Raw genomic sequence first — 27082 nt, 5'->3', positions numbered from 1 at the left:
ATTGGGCTTCTCTCTTCTCAATTATTTGGCCCATTTTATTTTAAATACCTACACAAAATATTAACAAATAAAAATTAAAACACACTCAAGATTAATAAAACTTAAAACAACAACAAAAGAGAAAGTAAACTAAAAATGAACCAGAAACCACTTAACAATTAAAATAAGGAAATAAAAACTTAAAAATACAAATTTTGCTAAAGAATTAGGATTAAAAATGTATAATTTAGAGGTAAAATAAAGATATAAAATGTGTCCAACAGTGATCTTATTTCTGAGGATGGTAGATGGAATGAAGATCTTATTTATTATATTTTCTCGGAAGATGAGGCTAATGCTATCTTATCTATTCCGTTGAGTGGATGGTGCTATTTTGATTCGATTATGTGGCATCATAAGAAAAATGGTGAGTATAATGTTCGGAGCGGGTACCATGCAACCTGCCAGTTAAAGGCATGTACTGCGGGTAAAGTGACTTCTTCGAGTGTGCTGTAAATTATGGAAGATGTAGATCCCAGAGAAGATAAAGTCATTTTTATGGAGTGCTGCCCAGTAGTGTAAGCTAAATTTATATAGGAAAAAGATTGTAGCTGAAGCTTCTTGTCCTCGTTGTGGAGAAACCCTAGAATCAGTATTGCATGCTTTGTGGTCTTGCCCATGTGCACGTTAGGACTTCTCCATTCTTCAGTAGTATTTGCCTATGTTCCAAGATGGTAATTTCATTGATCGATATCTTATCTTTTGTTCAATCCACTTTGATAAAAGAGGAGCTTAATTTATTTGGTTATCTTTGTTGGGCCATCTGGAATGACCGAAATGACGTGGTGTTCAATGAGCGTTGTAAACCGGGTAGGCTAACTTTTGATAATATGGTTCATTATTGTGCTGAATATAGGGCAGCAAATTCGAACATAGGAGGATGCCCACCTGCACAAGTGTATGAAGAAAGATGGACATGTCCGCCTGTTGGTCTTGTAAAGATCAATATTGATGGTGTTGGGGGGGGTGGGGGGGGGGGGGGGTTATTGGTGAGCGAAGTATTAGAATGGTGGTAAGGAATGATGCAAGGTCTTTTATGGGTTGGGGGACGTTGCATGCGAGTGCAGAATTTTGTTTCGCCTCATGAACAATTTAGATGACCAAACAATTACCAACGAACGGTATTTGTTTGAATAATTTACAGCCAACATCATTTCAATTTTATCTGACGTTTATTACAGCCAACATCATTTTAATTTTATTTGATGAACTGTATTTGTCTGAACAATTTAGATGACCAAACAATTAACGATTTGACTGATTTTTTACAAATGACCCTTAAGGAAGGACCTAAAACATGAACGGTTCTGATTATGGAATTACACTGCTGGATGGTACCCATAGAGGATGTTCTTACTTTTCTTTAAGTAAGGACATCTTTACTTGAATGACACTATATATATATATATATATATATATATTATGCGATGGCATTTGCAACACAAATATGGAGCTAACCAACAGTCTGGGCAAGGACTCAATTGATTCATTCACAACCTCACACACCACTGATTTCACTTTCTCCTTTTTTTAATTCTTTCTTTGAGAGCCAAACTAGACCTAGATATTATGCCAAATACCACAAACTCAACAAGCATGGTACACTGGAATTTTAATTTAACAAACAGAGCACATTACCAAAGAAAATTCAAAGATTTAATTAATACCAACCACATAGCACCTGTACCAATCTAGACTTCAATGTTCAACAACCACTGGCAAAATCAATAAATCTTGTCTAGAGAGTCTAGCACAGCATACCCATATGTTCCGAAACAATTAAAAAACTAAAAAAACAATTCATAGTCTTCAAGATTCTCATCAATTCAGAGCAAACAGTGGAGAATAAATAAGAAAAAATGCATTTAGGACCACAACACAGTAAAAACCCTAAAAGGCAGACAATGCAAAATCCCATATAAAAGGATCACACTTTTCCGATAAAATACTCCCATCAAATAAACAAACAAAAAAGAATAGAAAATGCATGCCAAGAAACAAATACTATTTAACACCTAGAAAAAAGAAAACAAAAAAACATGCACATTCATCGTAAATGGGCGGATCTCTAGATGTCCGAAATTCAAAAGCCTTTGAAGAAAATGCCAAAATTTCAAATCTCCACACTAATTGATTAGATCGATCCAACAAATTTCAATCAAAATTGAAGAAAAGGCCAAAAAAAAAAAAAAACCCTAGCAGAAACCACTTCGCGCGAATAACCTCACAACTTGACCCTTTGACTCCTTCTGACCCCAACTAACGTGATATGACACATGAAAGCCCACTTTTGCCCCTCAAAAGTGCCCCATGTGAGCGGCACATGCCTAAAATTAACGGATGCATCAGTCCTAGAGAAAAAAAAAATACATATATATATATATAGAGAGAGAGAGAGAGAGAGAGAGAGAGAGAAAAAAAAAAAAGAGCCCATTGTTTGTGGGTTTCAATGGCAAGCTGGGATAGAGAGAGATAATAAAGATAAAGGAGAGAGAAAGAAGATAAATTAGGGAGGGAAGGAACAAAAGAGAAATAAAGTGATGATCACCATACGAAAAGGGATCACATGTGTCATGTGTCCAGTTTTAACAAAAAAGCTAGATTAATTAACAGAAAGCCCACATTACACCGAATTCATAGTTCACATGTTAATGTAAGGCAATTTATTTAAGGGAAACTCGAGTGAAAGTTAAAGGACATAGGTGTAATTTTCTATTTATTTAGTTTATAAAATAATTGAAAAAATATTAAAGGTTATGTGTACTCATATATGTGTGTATATGTATACACATAATTGTCTTTCTTCTACCACAAGAAAAACAATTTCTATCTTAAAATCATCAGGCTTTTAGCAGTAGTCCCTAAACAACAACTCTATTTAGCCATAAACTTATATTTCTTTTCTATTTTTTGTAAGTCATGAAACTCACTTTTAAGCCACAAACTGTATTTTGAAGCCATAATGGAAACAACATTCAAGTATTTATGAAATATTTGAAACACCCAAGAAAGGTGTTCAAACTCAAGCACAGAGCGTTGGAACACCCAAGCAAGGTGTTCGAATGCAATAACACATATTTTCTTATTATTTTATTGTTATTTTTTTAATTTCGAATTGTTTTGTTGTTTTTTTCAAACAAAAGCATAAAGCATTTTAAACACCCAAATAAGATGTTCAAACTGAAGCATGAAGCATTAGATTACCCAAGTGTCATGTCTCAAACCAGGGTATGGAAGGTTTGGACACGCGACAATTGCCACATTGACCTTGTAGCCATAAAATGAATTACAAAGCTCTAGTAACTCAATTTTAGAACCAAATAATGAATGTTAAGGATGAGTTTTGTTTTTAAAGCTGGGTTGGATTAGAGGTGAATCGATAGCGGAAAATAAAGTGATTATTAAAATTAAATCGAATATTTAGAACAAAATCAACCCCTAAGATTACTTATGATTAAGTGTAACCTTGAAAGACTATTATTATAATTTTTTACGCTAATGCGCCATGACAAATATATAAACCATAAGTACAAAATAAAATTTATGAAGTAAGAAAACAATGTTTGACTTCTAGATTGCCCATTGTCATGTGCTCTTCACACTGCCTCCTCAATTTTGTTACTCTGCAAACACTACAAGAAAAAAGAGTTTGGGCGACGAACCTAGTTCCTCTCCCAAAGTCGAATTTCGTCGCCCAAACTTTTGGGCGACGAAATGTGTTCGTCGACAGTTTGGTAGCCCAAGCCATGACGCCCAAGACTTTGGGCGACGAGCATGTCAATTCTGTCGCCCAAAGATACCTGGGGCGACAAATTTGGTTTGTCTTCTGAGGTAACTTTGGGCGACCAACATATTGTTTGTCGCCCAAAGTATGTTTAGGTGGCGGAAATGTTCGTTGCCTAAACATAATTTGGGCGACGAAATTCTTGTTCCTCTCCCAAAGCATGTTTAGCCGACGAAATTGTTCGTTGCCTAAACATACTTTGGACGACGAAATTATTGTTCCTCTCCCAAATCATGTTTAGGCGACAGAATTGTTCGGTTACCTAAGCATACTTTGGGCGACGAAATTAATTATTTCTCTCCCAAAGCATGTTTAGGCGACGGAATTGTTCGTCGCCTAAACATACTTTGGGCGACGAAATGAATTATTCCTCACCCAAAGAGTGTTTAGGCGACAAACAATTCCGTCGCCTAAACATATTTATTTAAAAAAAATATATTTTTTATTTAGATTATATATTTAAATTTAATATTTAAAAAAAAATCTTTATTCAAAAACTATATAACACAAAATTAATAAATTTAAATATCCAAATATCTATACAAAGTAGCAACAATTTAATATTATATGCAAATATAATCGGTACAAACAATCACTAATGGCCCCCTAGGTCAGTAACATCACAGGCATCGGTGGAAAAGCCTGGCATACACTAGTCAATGTTCGGTGGCAGCACAAACCCAGGTACGATCCTGGCCAAATAGTTGAACATCTGCTCCATCTGATGCACCTTACTTGTTTGCTGTGCATATGCCGCTTTCTATTCTTCTAGCTGACCCCTCAACAGCTGCACTTCAGTGGATAGGTTGACGAATTCTACAGATGGCTGAGACGAAGACCCGGCGCTGAGATCACGAACCTGACCCGCTCCTATTCTGCGTATCTTCCTACCACGCCTAACACCCAGTGTCTCCGTCCTAATACGAAGACTGGCATCGCGATCGGGGACTGAGATCGACTCCAACGGAGTATCCGGAGGGTACTAGCTGGCCACCTCCTCCAAATAACTCACCTTTTTGGCGAGCATCTCAGCCTTCAAAATGTTATACACAAGTTAGAAATTAAGAAATTAAGAAATTAAATACAAATATAAAAAATTGTGAAAAAAAACTAAAATATAAAAAACTAACGTGCTTCGCCATCAACATCCCCGTAGTTGTCGAGCTCTGAGAATTGCGAACCAGCCTGAAAAAGAATGTAATGTTGACAAAGACCAAACAATACTAAGGAATATATATATATTAAATTAAATAATTCCGCACCTGACAATACGACTCCACCCAGTATGAGGAGGGCGTCGAACCACCATAATGATCAATCCTTGCGGGCGTTTTTCGGTTCTTAACATTGGCATTCGACTTCTTCTGTTAAATATTAAGCAAATTGTAAATGCATTAGTGCATATACGATAAAGGAATAATATAAGAAAATAGGTTTTTGAAGTCTTAAAATGATATAACATACCAAAAATTCCGGACTCTGAAAATGAGTGTACAACCACTGCCACTGATCAAGCCGAGATGCCATCTCTGGAGGAGGGCTGGCCAATGTCTCATCTGCCGATCCAAACATGTTATATTCCCTGTGCAGCTTGTGCTTCCATTGTGTGTAAACTTTTCTCAATAACTTCTCCATGTACTTAGCTATATCCGGATCCTCTATCCGAATGTCATAGTTTACCTGAAAAAAATAAATATTAAATTGTTAGGAATGATCAAAAAAATAAATATTAAATTGTTAGGAATGATCAAATTCATCATTTTGTATTAATCAAAATATACTCACTGAGATGGAGCCCATAATGCTCCTCTTGATGGCGTCATCAACCTTTTCCCAACTAGGGAAAAGCATGGGGCAGTTGGCACGGATAATCGCCCCGACAAACGAAGCGAAAGTACTATGAGGTTTAATCGGTCATAGGTGATCTTTCTCAAGAACGATTCGAATCCTCTCGTTCGTCGTGCGCGTGATTCAGGACGCCTTCAACCTTCTATTTATCCCCCTCGTGTTTTTGGTACCTACAAAAGCAAATAAAACATATTAATTTCACAGTAATCTTATAACATCTAAATACAATTAAACCTAAACATAAGTGCTGTGAAAACATTTTTCTTACTCTCTGATGATGAGGCAGTACGAGTGGATGACGCAACATTATCATATACACCATAACGGTGACCACGTCGGGCCCTCCGCGCCGACGGAAGTGCTGACCCAATACTCAATGAAAGATTTGGGGCTATAGCCGAGGCCGATTTGCCCTGGACTATGAGGCCGGCCTGTACTGCGGGGGCGGGGGCGGGCTGGGCTATAGGGGCGGACATGAATGCTGAACTGGACCTCCGAGATCCACCCTTGTTCAAGATCAAACTCATCTACACAATTTAATAAATATTTATGTTAGTCAAAAAGAAACCAAAGTGACGACTTACTAATCTGAATCACCATTATTACTAGAAATACTCATTTCATCATCATCATCTATACCATCAACATCATCATCGATACCATCAGCATTAGCATCATCATCTTCATCTTCATCTTCATTATCTTCATCATTATCATCATCGATGAAATCATTAACATCAATTCGGGGAAGTGGCCCAAGATCAATTGATAAGGCATCGATCTCAATTGGAGGAACGTTATGTATCTCGACTTGTTGTATGATAACATCATTGTTGTATGAATTGAGTATGGTCGAAGATGAATCCTCTTGATAGGCCACGTCATCCTGATTTTCCTTTTCCGGAATATCACATATATTTCGATACTGAATCATCTTAGATACTTTCCAACCCACACCGGCCTTAGGATCATCTAGAGAACATACTGGTTTCGCCATAGTGGCAAGAATAAATGGATCATTCTCATACCATCGAGTGTTTGTGTTCACAGATATTAAGTTATAATCGAGTTTAATACTGTTGTTTCTATTCGAGTCTATATTAAATCAATGACACTTAAATAACACAACTTGAAAGTGATGCGAGTACAACACTTGATGAACACTCGTCAACTTGCCATAGAAATCTACCGTGCCAGTCTCCAAGTTCTCTACACAAACCTTGCTATTTTGAGTGCTTAAGATGTCATATCGTTCTACAGTTAAAAAATGAACTTCATTCACATTACATCCGGAAAACGTTTCAACCCATTAAATGTCACTCGCCAAACTCATTAACTCCTTGTATAATGGCGAATTATTATCAGTCAGTTTTTCCATCTGTTAAAAGACAATATAATTAATATATTACAAAAAACATACAAACACATTAACTGATCATTATTGTCAGTGATCACTTACATGTTCCTTAAACCATTTCGAAAACAATTCCCGATGCTTTTTCTCTACACGTTTCTTGTCCCATCTTGGATAGTCGCGATTCATCAGTTCCTCATGGTCAATGCGCAAGGAGTCAACTTCTTTGAAATTATTGAGTATAAACCAATGAGCTACCTCGATGTCGTGTTTCGAGAATTCAATAGCTAGTTTAGGGGCTTTTCCAAATGGTCTTGTAATTTGAGAAAAAACAAAAAGTGTCTCATTTTTTTCACCACTGTTGTCGTTGCGTTGGGGCCGATTGAATGACGTCTCAACACTGCTGAGATACATTGCACAATAGGTGATGGATTCATTTGCAATGTATGCCTCCGCTATGAAGCCTTCGGGGCGGGCCCTGTTTCAAACGTACCTTTTGTAATTATCCAACATTTTGCAAATGTAAATACATAGTGAAAAAACTTTCATAAGTAACATAGAGCTAAACTTGAAGAATAGTAATAAAAAGGTTTATGAATTGTTATCTTTCTATTGGGAACATCCACCAATAACTGACCGGCCCAGCAAGAATTGCCTCTTGCGGCAAATGTATCAGCAAGTGAATCATTATATCAAAAAAGACCGGTGAAAATATTTGTTCAATTTTGCATAGGATGTACACAATCTCATCTTTCAATTTTGACACGTCCGACACACGCAATGTCTTGGCACATATATGCTGAAAGAACCTCGATAACCCAACAATCGGTTCAACCACATCTTCGGGCAAAAATTTTCGAATACCCACCGGAAGCAGTCGTTGCAATAAAACATGACAATCAGGACTCTTCAAGCCCAAAATTTTTCCAAAGTCGATTTTCACATTTCGTGAGATATTGGCCGCGTATCCATCTGGAAATTTGACCGATGCAAGAAACTTTAAAAATTCTTTCTTATCCCCAGGCTTCACTGTATAAAATGGATGCTTCTTTGTCATTTTTTTTGCCCTTCTTCGTTAACCACAAATGTTTCCTAATGTCCATTTTCTTACAAATCTTGTCAAGACTTAATTGTGTCCTTTGATTTTCCCTCAATGCCCAAAATTGTCCCCACCAAACTTTCGCACACGTTCTTCTCAATATGCATTACATCGAGATTGTGCTTGATTTTCAACTTGAACAAGTACCCAACTCGAAGAATATCAACTTGTTCGTCCAATTTAGATGTGCAGGTGACCTTGACATATTTCGTTCTTTGTTAGAGGGATGTTTACCAATTCGGCCAAACTCTAAGTTATTCAACTACCTCAAGATGTCATCGCCAGATAATTCTTTAGGTTTCACGCCCATGTCCTTTTTTCCGTCAAAAGCCTCCTTGTTGTGACGCCATTTATGATCCCTCGGCAACCATCTTCGATGGCCCATATAACATACTTTATCACTGTGCCAAGCGGAAGTTATATCCTTATTACAAGTAGGACATGCCATATAACCCTTGGTCCACATGACTGCTGCATGCAAGGAAAACATTGTTCTGGTGAACTTATCATATGTCGGCACACCATTTTGCTACAATTCTTTCAGCTTATCAATCAACGGCCGCAAATATACATCGATCTTCTTGCCAGGGGATTGCGGTCCCAGAATTAATAGCATCATAATTGTGAATTCTTTTTTCATGCATTTCTAGGGAGACAAATTATAAGTAACCACGACCACTGGCCAAGTGCTGTGGGATGTGCTCATATTTCTGAATGACTTAAATCCATCAGTAGCAAGTCCTAATCTGACATTTCGTGGATCCGCTACAAAATCGGGATATATCTTGTCAAATTATTTCCATGCGCTTCCGTCTGCAGGATGTCTCATCACATCGTCCTCAACCCGCTTATCTTTGTGTCATCTCATGTCACTAGCAGTATGTGTTAACATATACAATCGTTGCAATATTGGCTTAAGTGGGACATAACGCAACACCTTTTGCAGAATCTGTTTTTTTGTCTCTACATACTTGTTCTTATATCTCAGCTCATTGCACACAGGGCATTTATTCTTCCCTTGGTGTTCTTTGTAAAACAATACACAATCATTCTTGCATGCATGAATTTTTTCATACCCCAAACCGAGATCTTTCAACACATTATTCACCTGATAATGAGTTTCAGGTATATGATTGTTCTTTGGAAGCATCCGTTTCAAAATCCCCATCAACTGATCATAACTTCTATTCGAATGTTGATTAAGTAGTTTCCAATGCATTAACTCCACAACAGCAGTTAGCACTGAAAACTCTTCACAACCAGGGTATAATTCCCGCTGAGCTTGATTCAACAATCTCTTATACTTATCAAACTCTTCTCTTTGGACTTCGGGCAACCCATCATCTTCATCCATATTATCGCTCTCTGTATCATCTTTATTGACTTCGTGATCAAGCAATGTATATGGATAAGCATCATTTATTATGCCCATCACTTGGTCATTATCATCACCAACATATTCAGTAGGCTACAAAATTGTTCGAGCATCCGAGAAAGTCGAAGCATAAACTCTTGGTTCACCATGATAATACCATGTCGTATAGTTGTGTGACATCCCATATTTCATCAAATGAATTCTGACTTCACGCACTGTCTTCATAAATTGTTGTTACAATTCTGGCCCGAACACTTTATATTATTCTGAGCATTGACATGTTCCTGTGCAACTTGGATAAATGATTCGATCCCATATAAATATTCATCACAAACACAATTCGTATTACATATCCACTGTCGGTTCATGATGCCTGTTTCCATATTACACGACAATTAGAAAAAGATTCGTCACCCTTCTTCGTCTCCTTATGCCTCCGGTAAGGGCCCTATCCCATTCGAGAATGCACATATGTGTCGTGGTTGTTGGCTTTTACGACGTAGTTTCGAATCTGGAAAAATTTCGGCAGCATCTCCGTATGGTTCTCCAAGTGCACTACGTAGATATTAAAAACAAATACCTAGTATGCACTCGAAGAACACATAGGGAGATGTTGCCAAAATTTTCCCCAATCAAAACCACATCACATGAACCGCTAACCACAACACATAATTGTGCACTTCCAAACTGTCCATGGGTAATTTGGACAATTCAAGAATCATATTGGAGCGCAGTCACGCCCAGCGTCCATGCACGCGTCCAACAGACTCTCGAACGGGTCTAAGGTGAATTTAAGTTGAATGTACAAAGTTATCCACTAATATAACTTCGCACGACTAGTTGAATGTACAAAGTTATTGACTGATAACTTCGCACAGACGCTTCGTGCCACATGACCTAACCCAGTACTCGAAGAATGCTGGACTACGTCATCGGGAATTTTGCAATTACAACCAAATTAAATGTAACATACAAACTAAACTATAATTAATTTAACAATATACATATAAGCATACAAACAAACTTTAAATTTTAACATTTAAAAACATACAAACTAACTAATCAATTTTAACATACAAACTAATTCAAAGTTCAATACAACTATATATGAAACATTAAATATTAAATCATACAAAAACTTAACTAAGAGATCGATTAAACACATACCTCACCAAAAATGCATAAAAATGCAACTATCCTTCACCGAAAATGCATCACTATCCTTCCTTCACCAAAAAAATAAATCATTGCCAAATATTAGCCCAAATTCAATCTAAATTCAGATTTCACAACCAAACCATCAAATTAAAAAAATCCAAAACATAAATTAATTACGATAAAAAATCAGAAATTCCACAACAAATTTATGCAAAATTCACAATCTTGCAAATTCACAACAAGTGCAAACTTAACAATCATACAAATGCAAAATCCACAATATTAAAAAAATAATAATAACAATCAATAATTAAAATAACATAAATTGAAAGAAAAAATTTTCTCGTGGAGGAGGGGTTTCGGTGAGCTGGGAGGGTGGGGGGGTGGGCTTTCGGTGTGGGGCGGGTGGGTTTTCGAGATGAGGAAGCAAGGAGGAGGGAAGTGGATGGGGTGAGTTTTCGGGATGAGGGAGAAGGGAGCAGGAGGGAGGAAGGAGGAGGGAGAAGGGAGCAGGAGGGAGGAGGGAGGAGGAGCGAGAGTTGAGAGAGATGAGTGCCAGAGAAACCCAGATTGTTGGGTATAAAAATTAAAAGACTTTGGGCGACGAACAAGATTTCGTCGCCCAAAGCACCTTTAGGCGATGAATTCATGATTTCGTCGCCCAAAGGTGATTTGGGCAACGGAATCCTGTTCGTCGATCCCGCCAAAATTTTAGACTTTAGGCGACGGAATACTCGTCGTCCAAAGCTATATTCTGTCGCCTAAACACAATTTTGTATGAACCACGGTCTTTCATACGTTCGAGCTCCGATACCAAACTTCTACATCTCCAATTGACCTAATTTTTTGGAGGAATGATCTTTGAGTGGGAAACTAATAAATGAACGGTTCGAATTGTTGAAAATACGATCGAGATATAAGGTTCTACATATAAATGAATGGATTTTACACTTAAAGAATAAAATTCTATTAACTATTTCGTTCAAATCTTGTCGATTCAATAATTGTGAAGACCACAACGTGATTACAACAATCACAGTCGTTCATCATCTATGTTTATATTCAAAGATCATCCCTACAAAAAATCGGCTCAATCAGAGTTCATCTAGCCGTTCAATTATCATTATAAAAACCATGATCGTTCATACACCCTAAATGTTAAACCTAACGTCTACTTTTCCGATTGAGATAATTTTTTGTATGGATGATCTTTGAGTGGAGGACTAGCCAATGATCGGTTCGGATCGTTAAAAACATGATAGAAATTTGAGCTTCTACATATAAATACACTTGAAGAGTATAATTCTATTAACTTTTTCGTTTTAACTTTTTCGTTGAAACTTTGTCGATTCAACAATTTTTGAAGACTACAATGTGATTTCAACGATCGAAGCTGTTCATTTTATTCGTTTATACTGGAAGATCATCCCTGCAAAAAATCGGTCAAATCGGAATTCATCTCTCCTTCGTTTAGTATTAGAAAATTCACGATCGTTAATAAGTTCAAGCACCATTACCTAACTTCTACATCTCCGATTGAGCTAATTTTTTGCTGAGATGATCCTTGAGTGGGGAATTAAAAAATGAACGGTTCAAATCTTTGGAAATACGATCATATCGTATGCTATTACATACATAAAACTATAAACAAAAAAGTATTGGAACTTTGGGCGATGAACTTAAAATTTCGTCGCCCAAAGTGACCTTGGGTGAGGAAACTTGATATTCGTCGCCCAAAGTGACTTTGGGTGACGAAATTTTAAGTTCCTCGCCCGAACCATTATTACAAAACGATCGTTCATACGTTCGAGCTCCAATACCAAACTTCTACATCTCCAATTGACCTAATTTTCTGCAGGAATAATCTTTGAGTGAGAAACTAATAAATGAACGGTTCGAATAATTGAAAACATGATCAAGATATGAGGTTCTACATATAAATGAACGGTTATTACACTTGAAGAATAAAATTCTATTAACTCTTTCGTTGAAACCTTGTAGCTTCAATAATTGTGATGACCACAACATGATTACCACGATCAGAGCTATTCATCATCTATGTTCATACACAAAGATCATCCTTACAAAAAATCGGCTCAATCGGAGTTCATCTACCCGTCGATTATTATTATAAGAATCACGATCGTTCATACACCCTAAACGCCAAACCTAACTTCTACATCTCCGATTGAGATAATTTTTTGGATGGATGATCTTTGAGTGGGGCACTAAGAAATGATCGGTTCGGATCGTTAAAAACACAATAGAAAAGTGATCTTCTACATACAAATTGTAACGACCCGACCCAAAGTTGACTTTTAAAACTAATGGCCTTTCGTCTTTGACCTTGGGTCCGTTTGATGGATCTTGAGTCTACGAGTTCGTAGACACGAAGCACGTATAAAACAGAGTTATAGTTTGAGAGATACGAGCATTTGAAGGGAAGGGCAATTTTGTAATTTTGTAGGAGTGGGTTTTAAATACCCAAAAATCCAGAAATTTCTGGACACTCTCTCACACTCTTTCTCTCTCTCCCCCGCGTCTCTCTCGCCCCTCACCCTCGCCGCCCCTGTCGCCGGCGCGTTCGGCGGCGGCTGGGCTGGGTGTTTGGTCCACCGTGCTCGCTGTCCTCCCCTCTTCCTTCCCATGGCCGCAGATCACCCACCGGAGCCACCACCGCGACGAATCGACGCAGAACATACCGACGGTCTCCTCCGGCGATCTCGCTTTTCCGGCCACGCCACGACCAGCGACGGGTACCGGCAGACTCGTCTCGTCGTCGCCGTCCTCCCCAGCCCGGTCTCGTACCCCGCCGTCACCTCTCGACGCCGCAACAACGTAAAACAGAAAACAGAGCCACCGCCGTCGAGTTGATTTTTCCGGCCAAGACGCGACATCGGACGTACTGGGCTTTGTTGCCCTCGTCATGGTGAGTTCAACCATGGTTTTCGTTCGTCCATACGAGGCTCCACGACGGAGCAATGAGCTCGGGAAGCCAAGCCAGCCGCCGGCTTCCGCCGTCGATTCCGGCATTTTCGGCTACTTTTGGCCGTCGGTCCAGTTGACAAAATCGATCCTCTAGGTACGGGTAATCTTTCCCCTAAGGTGTTGATGTTCAATTTTGAGATTTTAGAAATTCGATTTTTGGGTTTATGTCTATTTTGAATATCTTGAAATCGGACTCAAATTTGTGATGTTTATGTGCAATTGAAGGTTCTATTATATGATTAGGATTGTTTGGAGTTGAATTTGGATATTTCTAGGTTTGTGCCGCCGCTGCCACCGACGGCTCCGCCACTTGTGGCGGTGAGTTGGGTGGTTTTTCTTGTTAATCAGCCTCCCCAGGACTCTTAGAGGCCAACCCTAGGGTTTGTCTACGTGTAGGTGAGTATTGTATGTAATTTGGGGCTGGGTAGCCACCGTGCGTGGTGGTTACCGCCCATTTCGGTAATTGAACGGCCAAATTGTGAAACCTGAATATTTAAATATTGGTTGTCTAGTCTTAACAGGTATACGGATTCGGAAAATATCATTCTTGATGCCGTTATGCTGCCGGATTTGGTATCCGAGCAATGGCACTGTGAAGGGTATTTCGGTCTTTTATGTAGTGGAACTGTGAATGATGCTTATCGGATTTTAATATAGAGTACTGTTATTGAATGGTCTGTTTTGTGTGTTTGTTTCTTTATGTTAGGAAGACTAAGGGTAGGATTTGGATCATGAGAATGAATTGATGAGGATCTGAGGTTAAGGAATTAATTTGGAATTTTAGAGTTTGTCCTGAGGATAATTGCTGAATTAAGAAAGAAATGTTTATTGTCGAAGTAAATAAATGATGATTAGGCGATTATTATACCGATTTGATCGAATTGAGTATTGAGGAAGTATTGGTATGATTTGAGTGACAAACAAGTGAAGGGTCGTGAGTAGAAATCAATCTCGGAAAGGTTTCGGTGTAGATCGGAGTAAACAGTGAATGGATTTTGTTTATGATTGATTTTTTATACAATGATGATTAAGACGTTGTGATTTGAGGAGAGACACCTCCTTTTGATGAGTGGGTTTGATAAGGAGAATTTAGAAAAGAATATTTAAAGACTGCTGTGTAAATGCACGTGTTGACCGGTCGAGCCTGCCTGTGTAAAATGCATGGGATTGTGGCCAGGATACGAGCCTGCTCGTGCGGAGCGACCCCTCCGTACGAGATTGTGGCCAAGATACGAGCCTGCTCGTGCGAAGCGACCTCTCCGTACGAGATTGTGGCCAGGATACGTGCCTGCTCGTGCGAAGAGACCCCTCCGTACGAGATTGTGGCCAGGATGTGAGCCTGCTCGTATGGAGTGACCATCCGTACGAGATTGTGGCCAGGATACGAGCCTGCTCGTATGGAGGGACCCTTCCGTACGAGATTGTGGCCAGGATTTGAGCCTGCCCGAGCGCGGGATTGTGGCCAGGACATTGTCTACAGTACAGGTACGAGAATGATGTGAGTTTTAAGAATAAGTGTTTCGAGATATCAGTTTCCAAGGATAAATTCAGTTCAGAGCTTGATTTACGGTTAAGGGGATTTAAAAATGGTTTTGAAAGGAGATTTTTGAAAGTAGTTATAAAGCTGGAGGATTTTCCAAGAAACGAAGTGTGTGAAATTAGATAGATGGTTGTTGGGTTGCTTGCATTGCATTTGTTTGCTAGGACTTAGTAAAATCTAGGCTTGAATCGTGAGGACGGAAATGATGGTGTCTATGCATTGAGGATATTAATTAGGATGTGAATGATTGAGGTTGAGGTTAATGGTTGATGATTAGGCAATTGATTTGTCAGAGTATAATTATTATTATTGATGGAATATTAGGTGACTGAAAAATTGTGGACTTATGAGGATTAATTAGTTACGCCTTGGATTTATTGCGGATATTTTGTGGATTATTTTTGAGTTTGGGGATTGAGAAAATAATTGAGGACAATTATTATTATGTCATTTCACTCATACGAGCTCTAGTGAGCTTACCGGGTTTGTTGTATAACCCGGTACACCATGGAGGTGGTGTAAGATTTGTGTTTTGCAGGTTAAGCAGGCTGAGGAAGCAGTGGGGAGAAGACGAGGCAGTGGAACCTAGAGAGATTTATTTAATTGTTTTTACTCAGTGGTTTGTTTAAAATGTTTTTGACAGAATTATATTTACTTATGTTGTTGTGTATGGCTCAAAAGTAAGATAAAACAGATTTAACAGTTTGATGTTCAGTATTTTCATGGGCTCGAGGTTTGGGGCGTTACACAAATACACTTGAAGAGTATAATTCTATAGCTTTTTCGTTGAAATTTTGTCGATTAATTAAACAATTGTGAAGACTACAATGTGATTTCAACGATCGGAGCCGTTCATTTTAATCGTTTATACTCAAAAATCATCCCTACAAAAAATCGGCCAAATCGAAATTCATCTACTCGAAAGTATTAGAAAATTCACGATCGTTCATAAATTCGAGCACCGTTACGTAACTTTTACATCTCCGATTGAGCTAATTTTTTGCAATGATGATCTTTGAGTGAGGAATTAAAAATTGAACGGTTCAGATCGTTGGAAACACAATCGCATTGTATAAATAACCAACATATAATTGTACAAAAAAAAAAAAGGCAATGAGACTTTGGGCGAGGAATATGCATGTTCCTCGCCCATACATTGGGCGACGAATATGCATTTTCCTCGCCCAAAGTCAGTTTGGGCGACGAACACAAAAATTCCTCGCCCAAAGTGACTTTGGGCGACGAAACATGTCATTGTCCAAAGTACCTTTAGGCGAGGAACATCGTATCTGTCACCCAAAATCACTTTGGGCGATAGAAGTGTTCGTCGCCCAAACCTGTATGAGATTAGGCGACAAATTTTCTTGTTCGTCTCCCAAAGTTTCGTCGCCCAAATATGTTTTTCTTGTAGTGAAAATGACCTCCTACACCGTTGATAGTGTACCGAGTCACATGAGAAACTTGGTAAGCTATGAAAATATATTGTTTGATCGAGTAAAACCGAATCGTACACACAAACACATACATGAATTTAATTTTGACATCACAATATACATTTCACACATTAACAGCTCACGAAGGTTACAATTAAGGTTTTTCCCTCTAATCAAATCTGACCTAAATATATTACACAGAAAGGTTAACAACCTGACAATTATACAACAAAGAACTGAGTCTTGTAATCAAATTTTTTAGAGTTTATGGATTATGGTTTAGTCTCTAGAATTTATTGTTAAAGCCCTAAATCCATAAATCTGAAGTTGTAAGCCCTAAACCCTAAAACATTACTACACCATTCAATATAAAATTATAAAGTGTAACTCTATGACATTTTATAGTATTAATTTATAAGAGTTACATATGGAGTCAGGAAAAAAATAAAAGTGTGTGTGAGTTACACATGACGTCAAAAAAAAAATTTAGTTTTAAGCCACTGCATGGGAGCTAAAAGGAAATAAAACTTTTTTTTTTTTTTTGAGCAAAATATGCGATGTTTTTGCTAATTTACCGAGATTTCATTTTTGATATTTATGTAAGTTACCGGTATTTCAGTGAATTATATATTTAATATTATGCTACAATCAAATGGTTGTTTAAAGTGGTCAAATTAGTAAGGAAATTCTACATATTAACAATAAGTTTGGGTTAAAGTGTTTTTCTTCTAATTTTTTTATCTATATGCTAGATGTGCAATTAAAAATTATACAAGGAACATGAGTAGGTTTTATTAAACATCTACTTATGCATATTATATATGTGTATATACTAATTATTAATTATAACAATAATAATAGTAATAATAAGAGAAAAATATGGCATCCTCAAACTTCATTTCCCGGATCACTTTGGTCCACAAACTTGTTTTTCAAATTCTATAGTCATTGAACTTTTCTCTGTGTATCATATTAGTCAATTTCATCAAATCTGTTACATAACATGTGTCAAGCACATGACCCACTTTTTAAGGTTAAATAAGATTTTTTTTAAAGAAAAAAAACAACACAATCGACCACCTCCTTCCCCCTCGACCCGACCACACTTTTTTCCCTCGTCCCGACCAGCCCCCGATCTCTCTCTCTCTCTCTCTCTCTCTCTCTCTCTCTCTCTCATTCTCTAATCTGCAACCCATAAGTGGGGGTACAAAGGGATCGAGAGCAAGTGTGTGTGTGTGTGTGTGAGAGAGAGATCGAGAGAGAGAGAGAGTAGAGTAAGATTGTTCATACCATATTTAAATTGTTGATATAAATTTCACACTTCCAAAAGTACACTAGTTTTCGAGAATTCCACGTTTTTTAAGACAAACTTTTACATGAAATTCCACGCATGTCCAAAAGTCTTCTCGTAAATAATAATGTAAGCATGTCCAAGAACTTTCAGGCACACATTCAATATATTTAGGACCATACTTTCTAAGAAAATAATTATATATATATTCATCAACTAAAGAGGGAGGAAGAAGATTAGAGGAATAGGAAGGAGAAAGAGAAGGAGAGGGAACATCTTCAGCTTGCACTATAACTTGGACAAGTACCATCCATCCCAATATTAACATCATATAGACGTCTCTCAAATGATTTTCTTCCATTATTAATTTTACACTTTTTTTTAAACTGTTAACCAATTTATAGGTTATATATATTATAAGATTTTTAAGGAAGTACCCTTTGACACACTTAAATTGTCAAAGAATTTCAAATTTATGTATTTTATCTTACTTTTTAATCTAACTTCTAAAATTATTAAAATATATTTTCATTTAAACAAAGAGTGGTATATATATTGATTATGATTTAAGATATATATATATATATAGTATTATTATTGGCGTGTACACTTTGATCCACATACTTTATTAAATATATCAATTTTGTTTCTAATTTTTTAGTTTGAACAAATTATAATGGTATTGAAAAGCTAGCTTAATGTACAATATTTTTTTTTTTCTATATAAGAGTGGCTATTAATGTGAAGTAACCAAAAACAACTTTGGTTGAAAAACTCTTCCAAAAAAATTTGATTAAAACAAAATCTTGTAATTAAAAAAAAATCTAATTAATTACTATAAGTATATATATTGTGTGTTTTAATTGAGCACAACTATTTGTTTAGGGTAATTCATGTCTATTTGAGAGTGTTTCTGTAGGAAACGCTTAATTTTATTCAGTAGCGGTTTCAATAGAAGCGCTTTTATTAGAAAAACATAAATTTTTTTAAAAAAATTCTAAGTGCTTGTGAATGTACTTGGAAGCGCTTCCTGAAGAAGCATATGGTCCACCTACCATGTGCTTCTTCAGGAAGCGCTTCCAAGTGTTTTTATAACCCAAAAACGCTTTTAATTTTTTTTGCCAAACACAAACAAAAACACTTTTAACTATTTAAAAGCGCTTTAAGGCTTCTAAAAGTACTGTCAAACAAGCTCTAAGTTTCTTTAGGTAGAAAAGCAATATACATCTTGAATATTGTGGCGCCAAGAGGCTAGTAGTAATAATTGATATATAATATGGGAGGCGATTTGCGCACTTCACTTTTCTCCATTTGCACTCCTTTTATTTTTTTTAAAATGTTTTATTATATTTTATTACTTATATTTTCAAATCTACCCTTATAGCTTTTGACTTGCAAAATATATATTTTTTAATTTTCATTGAAGACGTTCATGTAGCTTGTTACTAGAATGCAATGTTCATATATATTAACTTTAAAGAACTCAATTTGTAGTATATTTTATTATTCTAATAAAGAATGCACAAATGATACAATATAAGTGAAGGAGTACATTAATTTTTTTTATTTTTTTTTAAAGTACAGTAGTCTCCTAATGAAAAAATATTGAGGACACAAAAATTCACCAATTAAAGGCAAAGGTCGAGAGGGAGTACAAAAGTTGTATAATTCAAAGAGTTTTCTATTGTTCATAGAAAAAAAACAAAAAAAAAAACACACATAGAGAGAAGTGTAGAGGGCTACTTGTTAAAAGAGAACTTTGCTAGGAAAGACCATTTTTATGCCTTCAATGAAAATAATAAGCCACATGAAGGTCTATATTCATATTTAAAGAGCTTACTAGGAAAGACCATTTTTATAAGGATATATATATATATATATATATATAATGCTCTAAAACTAACTGGTTAGCAAGTTAATATAAAGCTAACCACCATATTGGGCCCACTGCACAATGTAATCTCAAAATCTGAACAATTCATTTTTTAGGCCATATTTCAAAGATAATCTCTATAAAAATCTCCAAAATCGAAAGTCATTTAGCCATTTGATTATGATAACAATTATGTATATGCTTTTATTGAAAACAGTGACCGTCTATTTATTTGATTACAATTAGATGACTACATGATTTCTAATGTAGTTAATTTTTTACAATGATGATCTTTGAAGTATGATTTAAAAAATAAATGGTTCAGATTATGAGATTATATGTGTTGGGCCCAAAAGCATGGTTAGTTTCGTATTAACTTAATAACTAGTTAACTTTAGAGCACTCCTATATATATATATATATATATATATATGACCAAAAAGACCATTTTCTAATAACAAGCTACATGAACATCTTCAATAAAAATGAAAAAAAAAAATCATTTTGCAAGTTAAAAGGTACAAGGGTAGATTTGGAAATATAAGTAATAAGATATGATAAAACATTTAAAAATAAATAAAAAAAGTGCAAATAGAGAAAAGTGGAGTGCGAAAATTGCCTCCCTATAATATATATATATAAGAATGCTCTAAAACTAACTGGTTAGTAAGTTAATATAAAGCTAACCACCCTGTTGGGCCCACTACATAATGTAATCTCAAAATCCGAACAATTTATTTTTTAGGTCCTACTTCAAAGATCATCCCTGTAAAAAATCTCTAAAATCGAAAGTTATTTAGTCATTTGATTATAATAACAACTAGTTAGTAAAATAATATGAAGCTACTCACTACTTTGGGTCCACCACACAATATTATCTTATAATTTGAATCGTCTATTTTTTAGACCTCTTTCAACTATGATCATTGCAAAAAGATCGACCAAATTGGAAACCATTTTAGTTATCTAATTATGATCAAATAAATAAACGAACACAATATTTTCGATATAAGCATATATTGAAATGATTGTTATTGTAATCAAATTATGAAAGGACTTCTGATTGATTGAATTTTTTGCAAAGATAATATTTGAAGCAGGGCAATAAAAATGAATATAGTTAATTCGGATGTCTGATCTCGTAGATCGAAGGTTGTCGGTTCTATTAGGACTGTAGATGAATCTAATTAATAAGAGTCCTACATCAAATAGTCATCTACTTGATAAGAGTTCTATGTCAACTGGTGTTTTACCAACGTAGTCTTCCTCATTGTGATATGTATTACAGCAGTATGTATTTACATGTTATCGTAGGACTAGGAATTCTATACACTAAAAAAGTCTTCCATACATCACAATAGCCCACTAATTTTTTAGGCCATGCACATTGTTGTTTGAGGTTTCCGTAGATAGAAAGCTCAATCACCCGTTAATCGTATATACACAGAAAAATATAATTATTTAAGGCCACCATAAACAAAAGTCAAGAAAACAAACAAAATCCCAATAACCCATCAATTATTACACAGAAAAAAAAAAAAAAAAAAAAAAAGGGAATTACTTAGGTCCAACCTGAAGGGTGCACCTTCATGTTCACCCAATAAGGGTTAGCCAATTATAAGTTATATAACCTTATAGCTATAAATTTTTTAAAAAATAAGAATCTGACTAATTTGCCCTCAATTAAAAGTTGCGTTCAATCTGACTTTTAATTTTAAGAGGAACTTACCTATCTCTTATTGTATACAACATGTGAGACACAAATATGGTCATGTGATAGTCACATGACTATGTGTGTGTCTCACATGTTGTATACAATAAGGAATAGGTAAGTTTTAGCCTTTATCAAACCTTTCATCTCTCCATCTTCTCTCTCTCTTGTTGAAAAAGGGTATCTTACGAGAGATCTATGGGGAAAGAAGGGGGTGGGATCTAAAAAAGAGATCGCGGAGATTAATTTTCCACGCTGTTCTGTGTTTATACCCTTCTTCTTTCCAATATTTCTTCCCTTCTTTTCTTCTTTTGGTGTTTGGTTGCAGAAAATAAAGAAAAAGAATAGCTCATTTTTTCTTTACTGTATGATTCTCAAAGTGAGGGAATGAGTGCTTAAAAATGGAAGCGTTTTTTTTATTATCTGGCAGCAGTGGAAAGAACATAGGTGTAGGAAAGAAGAAAAAGAAAAGGTAAAAAAAGAAGAAGAAGAAAGCCTATAGAAATCGGATGTCCAGGAAAGAAGGGGATTTATGGCGGGGAAAATTGAAATGTAAAGTCTTTTCTCTATTGTTTTCTCTCTCATAATTATTAATTATTAGTCATATTCTCTCTTTTTTTTTTCAAATAAAAAAGACAAGTATAAGAATGTGATTGGCCAATGTCAGTGGGGGTGGATATGAAGGCGCACCCTGGGGTGGACCTAAGTATTTCCCCAAAAAAAAAAAAAAACAAATAGTTTAAGATTCTGATTTTAATTAAGAATTATTACTCTAGCTAGGATGGATGACAAGCATCCTAGTTAAGCTACACTACACCTATTTTTAAAATTTAACAATAAGGTTACTTTTGTAACCTTCAGTCACTTAGGTAAATGCGTTAGCTAGCTGTTCATTTTGTCATGAGCATTGCAGCGGAGAAGAAGTCAGAGAACCTCATAATCCACAACATCTTAGCCCTCCTCTCTCTCTCTCTCTCTCTCTACCATCGACAGCGAACCCCAACCCAGCCCAGCCACGACGAACAAACTCTATTTTGCACCACTGCGTGCTCGATCTGCTCTTCCCTTTCTTCTTCTCCTCCTCTCTCGCTCTCTCTCATTGTCTCTACCTCACTCTAGTAAGGTCCGGGACTGAAAGAAGGTGAAACTGGAAAAGAGGAGAGGGAGCACAAGCAGTAGGTGACTTGTAAGCTTTTCGATCAATTGACTGAGATTTGTTCTATGCTTTTCAATGTTTGTTTTTTTTGTTGTGCAGTTTCAATTAACTTGTATGCTTTGTTTTTCTAGTTATTTTGTTTAAGTTCTGGTTTTCTAGGTATGGAAGGCATGAAGTATGCTAGATGCAGTTATGGTGAAGAGGGATTGATGCTTGGTTTGTTGGAAAGTACTAAATTTATAGCAGTTTCAGTTGTCTGGCGTAGTTTCAATTCACAGTTTCAATTTCAGTTCGCAGTTTCAGTTTACTGTAAAAGTAACAGAAAAAGATTAGAATAGAAAACCCATAAATTTCATGTTTTTTGCAAATTTAGAAGTAGATGATTCTAGGTTTAGAGTTACCTTAAGTCGATTTTTTCAGATTTTGTGTTGATGATGCTCTGACTTTTTAAAATTTTCAGTTTACTGTAGCAGTGTCTTTGCCTTTGGTAAATTGAAATATGAACAATTATTTTGGCATGTGGTGTTTTGTCCTTGTTGGTGGCACATGGATGTTGGGCTTTCTAGAATGTTACCTGGAAGTTAAATTTGTTGACTTGAATGTTACTTACAAGTTAAATTTGTGGGCTTGAGTGTTTTGGTTAACTTTTAATTGTCAGAACCTTGGAATTAACGGACTCTTTAATTAAAGATAAAAACTTTTGGATGAAGGATTTTGATGTCTTTTTGTTTCCCTTTTTACTTTCAGTCTCTTTAATTCTCAGCTCTCTTAGCTCTCTCTCTAGTTTCTCAGCTCTGTATAGTACCTAGCTCAATTCTCTCTAATCGGTCTCTAGTTTCTCACCCTTTCATTTCTCCATGTGAATTATATGCATGGGTGATATATATATATTGTGTAAAAATATTTTAGGCTTGCCACTTAATTTACCTGTTAGCACCGAAACATGAAAATTAAACATGAAGCTGGCTTTGAGGTTGGAGGCCTTCGAGGAGAGATGTAAGAAACGAGATCCCTTAGCGTTAAACACAAAGCTTGGAGATTGGTGCAATGCTTCCAATCTGTGACTTGCTGCTATGCTGCTCCAAGATCTTTAAACATGGTTGCACATCAAGATGCTATTAGTCTTTTGGCTTACTTAATTAGCCTTAATCAAATGATGTTTATTCTCATTCCAATAACAACACCCAACTTGGGAAACTATGATAGTAAGGACAAATATTTCACCCGCTTTCTACTAAAAACAAACCAAACCAAAAACAAAAAGCCTAAATATCTGATAACATATTATATGGTTCATACTGAGCCACTAGCGAGGATAAGGTTCAGTAATATTTGAAGGCTCATTTTTTGTCACATAAACAGAGCTTTTGGATTTATCTGATGACTCTGTTTGCATACAAAATGCAGGTCGTGTGGGTACTGAGAGAGTGAGAGACTCGCTATTAAGCATAGAAACAAGTGAAGCCATGGTTGGTCTGCTAACAACATTTTCTTGGACACATAGTAAACCAATGTGGATGCATCTCATCCTTTCAATTCCTGAACCTGTCGTCAACATGGGGTCTATGAAATTTGAAACTGTATCCTCCCTCCAATTTCTCCAAGCCTATAATTTTTTTTGAAAATATTAAAAAAGAAATAATATATACTACTTAATTTCCCTTCTTTTTTTTTTTTTTTCGATCAGGCTAAGGGGAGAATGTACCAACTTAATTATTTTCATACTCACATAGCTTAGAAGGTCTTCTTCATTCTCACCATTCCAGAAATTACCAATCTTTTTACCACTAACAATCTCAAGAACTAACACGCCAAAACTGAAGACATCTGATTTGACAGAAAAGCGTCCATGCAATACATACTCTGGAGCCATATATCCACTGCATGATTGAATTCAATATGTAAGTTTTTTGTTTTCCAAATGAGACCAAATGGTTAATTGGACTTCATGTTGTCTTTCTTATGAAACTTCTCTGAATTCTATTGTAAGGCAAGCACAAAAATTGAACTTAGATTGTCATGTTTACTTACTAGGTCCCCACAATTGTCTTTGTATCTCCCTGAGTTTGATCCATGGTAAACAACCTTGCCATGCCAAAATCCGCAATTTTGGGGTTCATGTCCTCATCTAACAGAATGTTGCTAGCCTTGAGATCTCGATGAATTATTCGTAGTCTGGAATCTTCGTGAAGGTAAAGAAGGCCTCGAGCAATGCCTCTTATGATTTTATAACGTGTTTCCCAATCCAAATTTCTATGATTGATTGAATCTAAATATAATTTCGTTAGTATAGAATATGATGATTCTTTTTTTGCTAGTAAAATTATGTGCAACATAAAAATCTATGAGAAAAAACTATGAATTGTACCAGAGTAGACATACCAAAAATGAAGTAATTAAGACTTGTCTTAGGCACATATTCGTAAATGAGGAGTCTTTCCTCCGATTTCAAGCAAAAACCTAAGAGTCTTACTAAATTCCGGTGTTGAAGTTGAGCAAGTAACATAACCTCATTTTTAAATTCACGATCACCCTGTTCAGAATTCTTAGAGAGCCTTTTCACAGCTATATATTGTCCGTTAAATAGCCTACCCTGAAAATTTATAAGGAAAAAATGAATTAAGGAAAACAATTTTTTGGTAATCTTTTTCTTGTTGAAGTGTTCTCTTTTGTTACCTTATAAACAGCTCCAAATCCACCTTGCCCAAGCTTATTTGCATCAGAGAAGTCATCCGTTGCAGATCTTATAGTTTCAAATTCATATTGCAACGATTCCACAATGCCAATTTCATCCGAATCATCATCTGAAAAGGAACATATATAGTAATTAGAAAATATTCAAAAATATCAAATGAGATAAATAATGCATTCTATACATCAGAGTGTGAGAATAAAACAGAGTTTTAACCTACTTTCAAGTTTCACCCTTGGATTCCTCCTCACTCTTAACAAAATGCATATGCTACCGAGAAGCAGAGCAACGAAGGTAATCAGAACCACAACGATGATGATGATAGTTCTTTTTGTGCTACTCTTGTTTCCTGCAGAAAATCAGAAGGGTACTTTTCTTAAGGGTTGTGTCAAACAAGAAATTAAGCAAGAAATATTAACTAATTGTAAGCCATCCATTATGTTTAAGCATATGCAGGGGTACCTAAAACCTTACCTTCTTTGTATGGGGCTGGAGCTGGAGGAGGTGAAATATCTACTGGCAAATCGGCTGTAGACTTGTAGAAAAGCAAGACCTCAAACCATAAATAACAATTGGGTTTAAGAACTCTGCCTCCTTGCTTTCCACCACTACAATCTGGAACTTCTAAGATGGCCTTTTGAAGGCAATTACTGCAATTTTGCTTCTCAAGATCAGGAGTGCACTGCGCAAGTGCATATATTGTTTCACCTCCTGGGACAGTTGCATGTCCCGCTGCATATTTCTTAAGAGAATCCCCTGCTGCAGCTCTGTCACTTAAAGTACCCAACAAGGGGTTAAGCACATTCTGAAACTGCTCTGCGTTACTTACATTATTTGGGTTAGGCACACACTTAGTTGGGTCCTCTTTTTCGATACCAAATATCGAGTTGTACGAGTACCGGACCATACAAGGCTCGGCCCATATGATGGCTTCCTTCTGGTTAGGACATTTCTGCCAGAGAATGTTAATAGAGTCATTGAGACAAGCATGACAGGCGTTCATCTGGAGGTCTCCTCTGCAAAATGCAATTGCATTGACATTGTTGGGGTTTTGTCCCAGAGAAGAATTGTAAAAGCCGTAATTGATTTTGGTATCGGTGGAGAAGGAGTAGAGGAGGGTGTTGAGGTTTTGTTGGTAGAGGCTGCCATTATTGTAGGTACCAATGTTGGAACCTCTCCTGCCGAAGTCTGTGTCAGTGCATATACCATCATCTTGGGATGTGGAGGGAGGAGCAAGAAGATTTAAGATAATAGGAAGAATGAAGAAAAGCAATGATCTTGAGGAAGCCATTTCCGTTTCTCAAGTCAAAATTAACAACTTGTCTTCAATTCTAGCTTTAATGGAGTAGCAAGCAAGCATGTATTGCGCTTTGATAATCACCATCAAGTCTTCAAGTGGACGACCCACTAAACTAGAAAACAAAAAATATAATAATAAAGAAAAACACTTTGACTATGCCTCCACTCTACCTAGGGGTGGGTTCGGTCCGGTTACCGAACCGAGAACCCCAAACCGGCAACCGGCCGGACCCCCCTCGGATGGCCCTTTTGGTTACCGAGACCAGAACCGGAATGCCGGTAAACTGGCATTCGGTTGGATCGGCATTTTTCGGTAGGCTCGGCTCAGTATGGGCCTTGACCGACATGGCGCGACGAATGGGTGGCGAGAGGGCAGCGAGATAGAGGGTTTTCAGTTTTAAGCAACAATCAATCCATTTATATAATTAGATGGAGAATGAAG

General features: G+C 36.5%; 1 protein-coding gene across 1 annotated transcript; it reads right to left on the bottom strand.

Moving 5' to 3' along the window:
* Nucleotides 1-23918: 23918 nt before the first annotated feature.
* Nucleotides 23919-26651, bottom strand: LOC147299339 (cysteine-rich receptor-like protein kinase 26). Its single transcript, XM_086247146.1, has 7 exons — nucleotides 25816-26651; nucleotides 25562-25690; nucleotides 25326-25453; nucleotides 25032-25242; nucleotides 24681-24918; nucleotides 24379-24529; nucleotides 23919-24255 (listed from the first exon to the last, which is right to left on the bottom strand). Exons 1-7 carry the CDS (start codon nucleotides 26630-26632, stop codon nucleotides 23956-23958), a joined length of 1974 nt encoding a protein of 657 aa, XP_086103272.1. The 5' UTR covers nucleotides 26633-26651; the 3' UTR covers nucleotides 23919-23955.
* Between the last annotated feature and the right edge of the window lie 431 nt (nucleotides 26652-27082).

The sequence above is a fragment of the Dryas octopetala genome, chromosome 1 (genome assembly GCF_963921425.1).
Source record: "Dryas octopetala chromosome 1, drDryOcto1.1, whole genome shotgun sequence".
NCBI classification, from domain to species: Eukaryota; Viridiplantae; Streptophyta; class Magnoliopsida; order Rosales; family Rosaceae; genus Dryas; species Dryas octopetala.
This window is presented reverse-complemented; position numbering and strand designations above follow the sequence as displayed.